We start from the raw sequence: 13,614 nt of genomic DNA on the forward strand, positions 1-13,614 counted from the left end.
GCCCTCCAGTGGTGGCTCTGCAGGCAGTGGTTTCAACACAGCGGGGATCTCAAAGAGGTGGTCAGAATCTCCAGAGACACTGCAGCGGAGCGGTTGTGGTGGATTGTTCCAGGCAACCTGTCCCAAGGGAAGCCGTTTAAATCTCCTTTTCCGGTGGCCACATTGATAACGGATGCCTCCACTCTAGGGTGGGGAAACCATCTGGGGGATCTGGAGGTCAAAGGTCTTTGGTCTCCAGAAGAAAAATTGTTTCATATCAATCTTCTGGAATTGCGGGCGATAAGTTTGGCTCTCAAGGCCTTCCCTCCCTCCCTTCGGGGTCAGTCGGTTCACGGCCTAATGGACAACACCACAGCGATGTGGTATATCAACAAACATGGAGGAGTAGAGTAGATTCTTCTTTGCAGAGAGGCTCTGCGTCTCTGGTCCTGGGCTCAGGACCATCCGATTTGCATGTTCGCAAATCATCTGGCCAGTGAACTGAATGTGTAAGTGGACAGTCTTAGTCTGCAGTATTTGGCCAATCACGAGTGGTGTCTTCATCCAGAGGTAGTCCTTCACATTTTCAGAATGAGGAGGTTTCCTCAGGTGGACTTGTTTGCCACTCATGAGAATGCGCACTGCACGTCGTTCTGCAGTCTCTAGTATCTGATGCACTGAGCGTTGCGGGACATGCTTCAGTTAGATAGGGCTCACAGCTTCTTTTTGCATTTCCTCATACGCTTGATTCCTTGAGTTCTGAAGATTTGCCAAAACTGTCTCCAAGTCATATAGATTGCCCTGGATTGGCCGTGAATGGTGTGGTACACAGACCTTCTTTACCACTTATTGCACCCTCTGCTCCGTCTCCCTCTCAGGGCAGACTATCTTTCGCAGTTGGTGGGGCAGGTTCTACCCCCCACCTCCAGGGCCTGCACCTTCATGCCTGAAGATTGAACGGAACGACCTGAGCTCTTTCTCTCTCCCACCGGATGTGATGGATGTTCTATTATCGGCCAGGAGACACTCCACCAAATCTGTCTATTTTGGTAGGTGGGCCAAGTTTGTTAAATGATGTGGCGAGAGATCTATTGATCCTTTGCAGGCCCATTTGTCTGATGTTCGGAGTTTCTCTCATTCCCCCAGCACAACAGGTTTGTGCAGTAGCTACTGTTAAGGGCTACTTGTCTGCCTTTCTCTGTTTACCAGATCAACACTTGCTGTTTAAATCTCCCATAGTTATGAGATTCATTAAAGGTCTCACAAATAGGTTTCCTTCCACTCCTTTCATCATGCCTCAGTGGGATTTGAATTTGGTTCTCACTTTCTTGATGGGATCACCCTTTGAACCATTACATAGTTGTCCCTAAAGGTTTCAAGCATTTAAAACTATACTTTTGGTTGCAATCACTTCCGCTAGGAGGGTGAGTTTGTTGCAGGCTCTTAGCTCCAAGCCTCCTTTTACCTCATTCCATGCAGATAGGACCAGAGCTGCTTTCCTGTCTAAGGTGGTCACTCCTTTTCACTTGGGGCAGTCCATCACTTTATCCACTTTCTATCTTCACCCTTCTAAGGAGGAGGAGAGGCTTCATCGCCTGGACCCCAAAAGGGCTGTCAGCTTCTACTTGGACAGAACCAGGGTCTTGAGGTTGGACGATCAACTCTTCATTGGTTATGTGGGCAAGAGGAAAGGCAAGGTTGTCCACAAAAGAACGCTGCCCGGGTGGATCATCCTCTGTATCCAGATCTGCTACGCCTTGGCCAAGAAGGAGCCTCCTGAAGGTATTTGCGCTCATTCTACCAGAGTCGTCTTCGGCTTTAGCTGGAGGTGTCCCTGTGGTAGACATCTGCAAGGCAGCAAATTGGGCCTCCCTCCATACTTTTGCGAAGCACTATTGCATGGATTCGGAAGTGAGGGACGGACGGCCATTTTTCACCTTCTGTGCTGCAGGATTTTGAGGTATAGGCAGGCAACTTCTGCCGGGAGCGGGACTGCTTGGGAATTCAATTCAAAAGGTGAGGAATCCACCGGCAGAAGTATCCATCAGAAGAAAGTTACTTACCTTCAATAATGCTTTTTTTCCTAGTGGATAAAGTATCTGCTTGTGGATTCTCACTGACCCACCTGCCTCCCTGTTGCCTGTCTGCTTATACAGAAAAATAATCAATGTATATCGTATGTGAATTATTGGTGGAATCGTGTGATGCTTGGCACTAGGAAATATCTATGATGAAGAAATTCCAGTTTAGGTGGTGTTTGTTTTCTATGTAGACTTGTGAAAATGTTGTCGGTACACCCGTTCTCCTTGAAGGCACGGGAGAAATGGATGGAACTGACATCAGCACGCTGACGAGGTTTTGTTATTGCTCCGATTATATCATGCCGAGTCGTGTGCAGAGCCGTACCATTGTGACCTCCTTGTCGACATTGGAGAGCTGAGGAGAAACGTTTCAGTGGAATGCAGCGCATTGGGATAATTTAAAGGGTGAGAAATCCACAGTCAGATACTGTGTCCACCAGAAAAAGCATTACCAAAGGTAAGTAACTTGTTCGCTTTTTTCCATTTTATTCTGCATGTGATTGTGGAATGGGATTCAATACTTTTATTCCTCCTTTTAACCATTTTAGACTGCTTTTCCCTAACTTTATCTCCCAACCTCACTTTTTCTACAAGAATGCTTATTTAAACTATAGTTCCCTAACTGAGGTACTCTATGGGGTCCTCTATCTTTGTCATTCATTCTTATTTGCCTTGGTTTAAATACTATTTTCTTCAAAACTGTCTTTCCGTTAGTAGACTTTATTCTAAACGAGTTTTTAGTTATTTGGTTGCTTAGTATTTGTTTTGTATTGTTTTCCCCTATGAATTTACAAACAGTCTGTCTCACCGCCATGACTTGACTACCAACGTCATCTGCATCAAATTGTAAAATAAATCTACAAGAACCGTTTTGATTGGAGTTAAGATTTTGGGACTTTAGTTTGAATGCCACCAGTGATTTCTGCATTCTAATAAACATGTTTTTTTACTACTACATGAAAAATATTGCATGCATCTTGCTAACCTCTCCCACCTATGTCTTCTAGATTATCCACACAGACAGCAATACGGTACTGGGTCAGAACGACACCGGGTTTAGCTGTGATGGATCCTCAAATACATTCCGGGTGATGTTTAAGGAGCCTGTAGAGATTTTACCCAATGTTAATTATACTGCATGCGCTACACTGAAGGTAAAATTTGAGCAAAATAGTTTATTTTATACATGGTATTTTAATTGCTCCAAGAGTTATCTTACTAGCTTGGTATTTGTACGCACTCTGACAGATTAGAATGTTACAATTTGAAGGCATATAAGTGGCGTTTAGGATATTGATCTGAAGATAATAGATAGCAGTGAAATGTTTTTTCCCCAAAAAAGATCTCTCATCCATATCATTCCTGTGTCCAGATTAGTTAGGCTTGGCCAATCCCCAGCAGGTAGACAAGATGCTTATTTCTGCTGACTTCTACCAGTATTGTTTGGGATACTGTCAAAATTCTTCAGTTATATCTGATGAGGCGTTCTCTCCCTTCTAGAATGAAAATTAACTTTAGAAAAATAAAATGCACCACAATGCTACGGTTAACAAATATTTCCAAAATTTACACGAGGAAACCTAGTGACTTCTTCCATATTCTCTCAATTGTTTGTCAGGGGTGACTTTTGGCCCTATTACTTTTCTATTTGTTCTTGAATTATATGAAAACGTGAAACAAAAAGACATCATACTCTGAAGATGATGCTGTGATTCTCTGAAGAAATCAAAATGAAATGCGTAGTCTTTTTTTATAGCTTTGAAAAATATTGTGGAGCCAAGGTTCTCCTAATTAATCCTGCAAAAACTAAAATCTTGGCATTAGAATGCATTGCAATGTCTAGGAGGTTGCCTATGATCAATGGACATACCATTGAGAGTGTACGATCATATGATTTACCTGGGTATACGTTCAAACCACAAATTTTGCTGGCGTGATCATAGAGACAAGGCAGCAATTACACTCGAGAGTCCAAGCGCACTATACTGCTGCTTAAAGATAACACTGGCACATATTCTTTGATTGCAATATTAAAGATATAGAGGCAGAAGGTGGTTGCTGCTGCAGTTTATGGAGATGAACTCTGGGGATATAGCAAAACCAAGAAATTGCAAGTAATAGAAAAAACCTTTTTGAGAGCACTGTTAATTTAGATCCTGAAGCTCTGCTTTTCCCCTTGTACATCGAAATTTGCATTAAACCTATCTAAAACATGATTGCATTATGCCCCGTGATGTACCACCTACACCTGAATAGAAACCAATATAGGGAAGTATATTTAAGATCTGTAATTGAATATCTACAGACGTCAAGCTCTCTAGCAATCCTTCGGCGTCCTAAATCAAAAGGACATTAGTAGAATTTGGTTACTTCCACATACGGAATAAGCCGGCAACAAGTAAACGCAAAGTTGATGCCCAAGTCAAGGAAGCCTACTGGGACATTAAATTTAAGATGGCTACTTTGACTGCGGAAACTTCACGTCTGACTATTATCTACGTTTTTGTAAATCAGTGGTTGGGGACAGTAAATATTTGGACTACATTTGGCTGGAGGCATGGTGTTCTTTATATCTGAAATTTACACTTGATGCATTGCCAGCGAGAGTTTATCTGTCAAAGTTAAGCAGTAGTCAAATATCCAGTGATCTATGCAACTGTGACTTTAGGGTGTGTGTGCAAAACAGCATAAAGTGCAAAATGATATCAAAGACTAAAGCCCCACGCTAAAAGTAGCTAATGCCATTAGTTAAACTCCATTCTGTTGCTACACTGAAGCACTTTGTTACAGAATTGACTCTCCCTCATTTTTCCTGCTTGTTTCATGTTCTGCTTGGGCGGTGTGGGTAATTATGAGAAGATAAACTCTGGTTTCTGAATCAGTGCCACTAGTGTCATCATTCAAGCCTCACTCTGACATTGTTTGCACTGTAGCACCTGCACTTTAACACACAACTGACTTGCCTGTGCAATCTTCACGCCTGCTCCATGTGATATTTGAGACTTGTGACTCTTTGTGAGAAGATTAATTCTGGACTCTCAAACAGTGACCTGATCGAGGGATGTCTGTGTGTAATTTTTATCGGCCTACTTTAGGTACAAAGCAACAGTATTAGTGCTATCTAATAAAGACTCTAGTTGTATATTCTTTACCTTTCTAATTTCCTCCTTGCGTTTGTCTGGAACTAGAGATTTTTCATCAGTAGTACCCCTGCATGTAGGTAGATTGTTTCGGTCAGCCCGGCGTCCATCGTTGGGGTCGTGCGTGCCGGAAATGACGGCGCAGGACCTATATAGGCGCAGCCTGGGCGTGCTGACGTCAATTGTTTCTTTTTCCATGCCAGCCTAAGCGCAGATCCAGAGACAGCTACTCTTAGCCGTTTTTTGGCTAATATTTTGTTGAGAGTTTTTCTGAGTCTTGGACTCCTGGTGTGGTCTAGATGTCCCAGTATAGGACTGGATTCAAGCCCTGCGGATCCTGTCATCGGATAATGTCCGTGACGGATCCGCACCTCGTATGCCTCTGGGTGAAGTTGTGCTCAGAGTGCCGGGCCATGAAGCACTAGTCTTTGCGGGAGCAGTCCTGAAAGCTGTTGGAGGCCTGTTGCTCAACTCTGCAACGCTCCTGTTCTCGATCGACGGGAAGGTCCTGAGAACAGTTACAGAACCCGCACTCCTCATCCTATTCAAAATGCTCAAAGCGCTCAGCTAAGTACAAGAAGTCGAAGAAGCATAGGTGTGCTTCGACTTCACCCATTCTGTCAGCTGACTCGACATAGGACACAGAGCATCGTCGCTGTAGGCCTCTGTCCTCTGAGCTGCTTTCCAAGACATCTTCGACCCTCCCCACTTTTCCGGGAGCCGGAGCGTCTCCTGCCCAAGTACGAAAGTTTCTATGAGGCCCTGCACCTCCTCTTTTGAGCAGCCCTGCTCAGCTGGTGGCCTTTGGGCCTCGTGGAGTTGGTTGGGGACTTTAGTGCTGACGGGTTTGGCCACGGCTTCAGAGGGCTCCCATGGATATGTTCTCAGATCCGGACAGAGGTCTGTCAATCCAGCTCAACCTTCCCTGATTTAGATCCCGGTGGCGACGCTCCGGGTGCCGACCATGCCCCAGATCAGCCTCGACCCTGTCCTCGTCCTCGACGTGGACACAGTGTTCGACTGATGTCAGTTCTGACGCTGGAAGGGTCTTTTGTCCCTGTGTTCATCTCTGGTATTGATTTTGTGCTTGTGTTGAAGAGGACTGGGAGGGGCAGCTGGACCCTTTAACTGACCAGCTTGAAGACCCCATGGACTGGCAGCTGGACCTTGGTGAGGCCAATGGGTTAGACACTTCTCCTGACACTGGCTTGCTTTCTCCACCTTCCGTGGCTTCAGAGGATGGAGCTTACTATGCAGTGGTAGTGAGCATGGCAGCCGAGATCCTTGGCCTTGAGTTCCCTTCAGCTGGCAGTCAGATCTAACCTCCTGACAGATGTGATTTAGCCTGCGGCTTCTACCTTTGCCCTTTAATGATGCCTTCACTGATTTCCTTCTGGGCACTTGGTCCAAGTCCAGCACAGGGCTCCTGTGGACAGGGCAATAGTCCGCCGCCATCGCCCTGCCCCTGGGCGTCGCAGCGTTCCTTGTGCAACATCATTTCCCTGAGAGCTTGATTGTCCAAGCCTCATCTTCTAAAGGTGGATTCCCTTCTGCACCCCGATAGGGAATCCAAGAAGTTGGACTGTCTTGGGAGGAGGATGTTTTCTGCCTCTAGCTTGGCATTGTGGTCGGTGAATATTACTTGCCTCTTGGGCCAATACTCCCCTCTGGGATACGTTTGCACAGGTGCTGCCTCAGTGCCCGGAGGAGGCCCGGGCCGTTCTCTCCGAGGCAGTTGCGGATGGGAGAGAAGCATCAAAATTCACCATTCATTGTGGACTGATGCCTTGTCAGTAGTGTTAAGACCCTACTTCTTGTTGAGGACTTCTGGCTTTACAGGGGTTGTCCAATCTACCTTGATTGACATGCCCTTTGATGGCACTCGCCTTGTCGGCGATAAGGCAGACTCGGTGCTGGAGCCCCTCCAGGAATCTCAAGCTATTGCTACCACCCACCTCTGTCTGCCTTTCGTCCCTCTGAAAGTGTCCACTAGCCACGGCCGGTCCAGCCAAGCCACAGTGTCATGCAAGCTGTCCAGCCTCTGCGTGGCCACGGATGTGGAACCCAGCGTCCTTGTAGGTCAGGGATCCAGCAGGTGGGCCTGTCCACCCTTTTCCCCTCTGTCTCCAAACCCTCCTAGTCCAATGTTTTAGGCCCATCATCGGCCAGTCTGAGGCAAGATTCGCCATTACCTCCTACGCTGGCAGTCCATCACGTCAGACATGTGGGTTCTGCAGATAGTCAAAAGGGGGTACTCCCTCCCCTTCGAGACTACCCCTCCCTCCCCTTCGAGACTACCCCTCCCTCCATGCACCTCTTACGACCGTATGTCGGAGGATCATTTGATGCTTCTCTGCAAGGAAGTTACGGCTCTCTTGGAAAGAGGGACCCTAGAGAGGTTTCCTGTGCCAGCCATAGGACGTGTTTGTTATTCATGCTACTTTATGGTGCCCTAAAAAGACAAAGGCCTGCGTCCTATCTTAGACCTCCGGAGCCTCAACTTCTTCCTTCGGAGGGAGAAGATCAAAATGCTCACTTTGGCTTGGGTCCTTTCTTCCCTCGACCCAGGAGACTGGATGGTAGCGTTGGATTTGCAGGGCACTTATTTCCATATCCCCATCCTGCCTGCCCACAGATGTTACTTATGGTTCATGGTGGGTCATCACTTTAAGTTCACCGTGCTTCCATTTGGCCTTACCAGTGCCGCTTGCGTGTTCACAATAGTGATGGCGGTTGCATCTCATCTGCGCAGATCAGGGGTACCAGTCTTTCCATATATCAACAACTGGCTGTTGAAGGTGGCTCGCCCCAGGCTGTCGTATCCCACTTCCAGGCTATGGTGGACCTCCTGCATTCGCTGGGGTTCAACGTGCCGAAGTCACACCTGACTCCCTCTCAGATGCTCCCTTTCATGAGTCATTTTGGACACAGTGCATTTTGGGGCCTATCCTCCCAAGCAGCGAGTCCGGTATATTCAGGCTATGATATCAATGTTTCAGCCTCTATCCCGGATTTCGGTGAGAATGACTGAGGCTGCTGGACCTCATAACCTACTGCTGGTGGATCATGCCAGTTGGCATATGTGGGATCTGAGGTTTCAGTGGGTGCAGCAACAGAGAATCTTTCCAACTCTGTCCAGTTCTCGGAGTGAACTATGCACCAACTGCAGTGGTGGCTAACGAGGCAGATACCTCTTACTTCCCCAACCAGATCTGACTGTGGTGACAGTTGCGTCACTCCTGAGTTGGGGCGACCACCTGGGAGAGGTGGAGATCAGAGGTCTCCATATCAACCTTTTGGAATTCCAGGCAATCAGGCAGGCACTGAAGGCATTCCTTCTCTCTTTCAAAGGGAAAGTGGTGCAGGTGTTCATGGACAACACCACTGCCAAGTGGTAATGCAACAAACGGGGCAGGGTAGGGTGGTGGACCCTTTGTCAGGAGGCTCTCCGCCTCAGGACATGGCTGGAACATCTGGGCATACCCCTGGTGGTTCACCATGTGGTAGGCTCTCTGAACGCTGGATCGGACAAACTCTGCCATCAGTGCCTAGGTGATCACGAATGGCGTCTCAATCTGGAGTTGGCACAAGGTCTCTTTCAGCGGAACGGAGAACCTTGGTTTGATCTGTTTGCCTCCGAAGAGCTCACACAATGTCAGCAGTATTGCGTGTTGGGGTTTCTAAAGTGGCGCTCGCCCGGCAAGGCTTTTTGTTGCAAGTGGAGTTTCGACCAGCTTGACACCTTTCTGCCTATACCACTTCTGCCCAGAGTGCTCAGGAAGATCAACCACGACCAAGCTCAAGTTATTCTTGTTGCTCCGGATTGGGCAAGAAGAGTCTGGTAGTCTGACCTTCTGAGCATGGTCATCGATCCTCTGCTCAAACCGCCCCTTTGGGAGGATCTTCTATTGCAGCAGCAGGGGAGGGTTCTTCATCTGAACTTGTCAAGCCTCCACCTCCTTGCTTGGAGTTTGAGCTGCAGCAGTTGGCAGCTTTCGACCTTCTACCTGAAGTCTGTGATGTCATCTGGGCAGTCAGGCATCCCTACACTAAAACTGTATACGCCTGTAGTTGGAACAAATTTGTGTCATGGTGCACAGCAAAGGAAAGGCTGTTGATCCCCTTTCAAAAGGTCCTGTTGTACATAGTTTCTTTGGCCCAGCAGCACCCTACTATAGGTTCACGTTTGCAAAGATTCCAACAACCATGGTGCATTGCCTGCACATGCCCACTGGGCGGGACAAACCATTGCTGCATTATTTATAACACCTGCGAGCTGCTTTTCCTCACAGCCATCCCCATGAAAAAATACAAGAGGAGCCTGAAACGCGTCGGGACTTTTTGGCAGAAGTAATTGCTGTACCCACCATTCTGTTGTTGAATGCTGCCTTGCTGAATAAAGGAAACAACGAGCTGTGCGAGGGCCTCCAAGTTCTGTTGCTTTCAAATGGAATATATATATATATATATATATTCAAAAGTACCCCATTTAGAAGAGCCCACTTGCAGGTAGATAAATCTTCATATTTATTGTGCAGGGTAACAGCGCAGTGGAGGGAAAACAATGTCCAAATGAATCTGTCTGCCTGACGCGTTTCATGCTCCTCGAGCATTTCTTCAGAGGCTTCATTTTAAACACTGCATGGAGCACCGTCCTCATTTAAATCATTCACACCTGCCCCAGTGGGCGTTGGCTCACCCAGAGCCTGCTGGTATTAGTAGTGCCAAAATATTGAAGCAGTGAGCTGCTCCTAAGCAGTGTCAGTGTTAAAAAAAAACCAAAAATAAAAACCCCAGTTGGTCTGGAAATTCTCACACCGCCTCTGCTCTTCACATTCAAACCTGTGTCACGACCTTCCTGCCCTTCATGCTGCTCGCCAAATACCTGCAGCGCGGTCCACTTCTATGTGGCAGGGCTTTTCCACGACCGGGATCGGCCGTTAACAAATCCACATTCAAAAGTACCCCATTTAGAAGAGCCAACTAGCAGGTAGGTAAATCTTCGTATTTATTGTGCAGGATAACAGCGCAGTGGAGGGGAAACAATATTCAAGCGCATCTGTCTGCCTGACGCATTTCATGCTCTTCGAGTATTTCTTCAGAGACTTCATTTGAAACACTGCATGGAGCACCAGCCTTATTTAAAGCTTTCACACCTGCCCTAGTGGGCGTTGGCTCACCCAGAGCTTGCTGGTATTAGGTGTGCCAAATTTGTCTCACAGCCTCTGCGCTGCACATTCAAACCTGCATCACAACCTTCCAGTCCTGCACATAAATACGAAGATTTGCCTACCTGCAAGATATGTATGTATGCTCCAGTGTGCAGCCAGGCAGTCCAAGCACAGCACAAACAAGATCCAATACGTGATTCTTCAGGTAGGAATAATTTTTATTTTTTCACCACACCATTTCGTGCAAACAAGGACGGTCAACGCGTTTCGGCGGTTGCCTTCGCTTGAGGGGCGTCAACGCTCGTTCAGCCTGACGGAGCAGTTTAAAAGGTATGATGACCAGCAACAGCAAATCACTTTTGCCTCTGAAGAAGTGCGCCCAGCGCACGAAACGCGTCAGGCATCTTAAGTTTTAGGTGAAGACTCCTGCCCAGTGCTTGCAAACTTGCTCCGAATAAAGCACTAGTTTAACCTACCTGTGAGGCTTCTCTACATTGGGCAACCCTTGTTGTTTGGATTTGACCGGCCAGCCCGGGTCGGGGAGAAGCCCTGCCATTACTACGTGGACCCGTGCTGTTTCCAGGGAGGCAGCACTTGAAGGGAGGAAGGTTGTGCGGAGAAGTAATACGGTGCAGGACGCTGTGATTGGAAGCCTTCCCAACCCACTGTGGCTTTAATTTTTGGATCCATTTCACTGCTGCAAATGAACTCACTGGAGCAGACAATTGTGAACTACTGCTACCAGAATGCTTGAGGGGCGTCAACGCTCATTCAGCCTGACGGAGCAGTTTAAAAGGTATGATGACCAGCAACAGCGAATCACTTTTGCCTCTGAAGAAGTGCGCCCAGCGCACGAAACGCGTCAGGCATCTTAAGTTTTAGGTGAAGACTCCTGCCCAGTGCTTGCAAACTTGCTCCGAATAAAGCACTACTTTAACCTACCTGTGAGGCTTCTCTACATTGGGCAACCCTTGTTGTTTGGATATATATATATATATATATATATATATATATATATATATATATATATATATATATATATATATATATAATACACACACTCACAGGGAGTGTATATAAATATATTCTTCAATATAAAAGCCAAAGTTACAGGGACGTTATAGATAAGTTCAGATTTTACACACACAAAAACACAGAAATTCAGCAGTTATAGTTATATCAAGAAACTATAACTGGTGCCCGCTTCCCCCTGCCCCCAGTGGGTCCTATGGTAACCTGCTCCTTTATATTATTTTTTTTTTACTTCAGTATAGGGGACATGTCCTGCACTGGCTCGTTGCAACATTTTTCTGATGTTGCCAGCCAATTAGAGCGCTGGCTCCCGTGGCAGCCTGATTCCCTCAGGAGTGAGATGGCCCATGGAAACTAAGGCTTCCTGGGCCAATCGGAGCACTCTATTTTTAAATTGGTGCTCCCGCGAATGTCTCTCTCGAACAGAACTGTCAGATATACAATTATTTTGTACCCTTCATTTCTCACAAAACTAGAGAATGAATTTACACTACATCACAAAAAGCACATTTTGTGGACCAGGATCTAGTGTCCTACCAAATGTGGTGTAATTCCCTTCAGCAGTGGTTTCTGTAGCCTTGTCTAAAAGTCTAGGGAAAATGCATGGCGGTTTTGGGACCCCACCCCCCCTTATTTATCTCAGCCCTTGTTTGGATCACCCTGAAACTTTCCTTGCACAAACTAGTCATAAAGTAGGACTTTTTTTGAAAGATTTGTCAAGTAGTCCCAAAGTTATTAGCAACACAAAATACGCTTCTCCTATGGAACGGCTGACAGCCGTTGATATTTATGTATTGACTTTTTTTTAACCATGTGTGCTTATCTTAAATGCTGCCACTAATGTATTTTGCTTTATTTTTAGGGCCCAGACTCTCACTATGGAACAAAAGGCCTGCGCAAAGTCATCCACGAATCTCCTACTACAGGTGCCAAAACCTGCTTCACATTCTGCTATGCGGCTGGGAACAACAATGGCACTTCCGTGGAGGATGGACAGATCCCAGAGATGATTTTCTACACATAATGGGTGATGGTTCACCTGCAAACCTCAACTGACTGTTTGTCAGGATGCCCCTCTCCATTCTGAACAATGGGTGTTGGCTAAGGTGTACTGTGCTCACGGTGCTATCCAAGCCAAAGATCTCCTTACAGATGAGAAACCCTGTGCTGCTGTTTATGGCCACATTCTAGCAGCTTCCAGATTATCCGTTGTGGGTTGCCTGTGGATAGAATTTTATATATCTCTAAATACTTGCACACACATATGTATGAAGCAGAATTGCCTTCTAAAAATTCTTGAATGTAGATGGAGCTGCTTAAGAGTACTGAAGTACTCGATTCATGCGGTTTTCCCTGCCGCCCTGGTGTCATTTAAGGCCTTGAAAGACTTGAGAAAAAAACTGATTCCTCTGCATGCAGAGAGGAATATAAGGAGCGTACCGTGGCGATCCATTTCACTGAAAGAACTCTTGAAAATATGATACTTCTTCACAAATCCACCTAAGATTATACTGTCATAGCTGGACGTTTGGTGGGATTCAAGCGAGAGACTGTTACAAATCAACTCCCTTCAAATGGCCGATGTAATGGCAAGCACTTTGGTTGCATTCTCCCTTGTTTTCTTCTGATTGTTGATGTAACAGACCATTGTTTGTATTGAGCTTTATGGTGAAAACCCATCAAAGCATTATTTCTTGTATGAATGAATGAATGACTGACTGACCACAGTTCTGTGCCTTTTTTTTTTACCATCGACTAGTTTATTGGGGAAACTGGAGTGTTAAGGTGAATTTTAAAAAAAGTCTTTATTTTGAAGAGCGTCATACCTAGGTCTCCAATCTATTCCTGAAGTGCAGCAATTTTTAAACATTCGAATGGACTCTGTCTCTCACTACATGCCCCTAGCGCTCAAACTGTGTTCCCTCTATCTCATGTGGGACTCTGGATTCCAATAAGATAATTTCCACATATATTTTATGTAGGAGAAGATCAAAAAGGATAAAAGGTGTTACAGGGCCGATGATGTTGCTGAGCTGGAATTATTTTGTTGATTGAGATGTTCATAACGGTTTTGGAAGCAAGCAATTTCAGTAAGTTCCGCAGGCTGACAGGGGTTGATTCCAACATGTATGTATGAGCAAAGAAACCGCCCATGGTCAAGTGAATGGAGCTTGTGTGTTCCTCGGCCCTTTAAAAAAAAAAACAATTTAC

General features: G+C 46.1%; 1 protein-coding gene across 1 annotated transcript in view; it reads left to right on the forward strand.

Annotated features, from left to right (window-relative positions):
* The window catches only part of BTBD2 (BTB domain containing 2), a 161,015-nt gene extending 147,885 nt beyond the window's left edge, over nucleotides 1-13,130 (forward strand). The window contains exons 8-9 of the mRNA XM_078671430.1: nucleotides 3,068-3,214; nucleotides 12,266-13,130. Of these exons, the coding sequence (XP_078527556.1) occupies nucleotides 3,068-3,214; nucleotides 12,266-12,427 (309 nt within the window). The 3' untranslated portion in view covers nucleotides 12,428-13,130. The remainder of the gene's footprint in view (nucleotides 1-3,067; nucleotides 3,215-12,265) is intronic.
* Nucleotides 13,131-13,614: the final 484 nt, after the last annotated feature.

This window comes from Lissotriton helveticus, chromosome 12, assembly GCF_964261635.1.
Source record: "Lissotriton helveticus chromosome 12, aLisHel1.1, whole genome shotgun sequence".
NCBI lineage: Eukaryota > Metazoa > Chordata > Amphibia > Caudata > Salamandridae > Lissotriton > Lissotriton helveticus.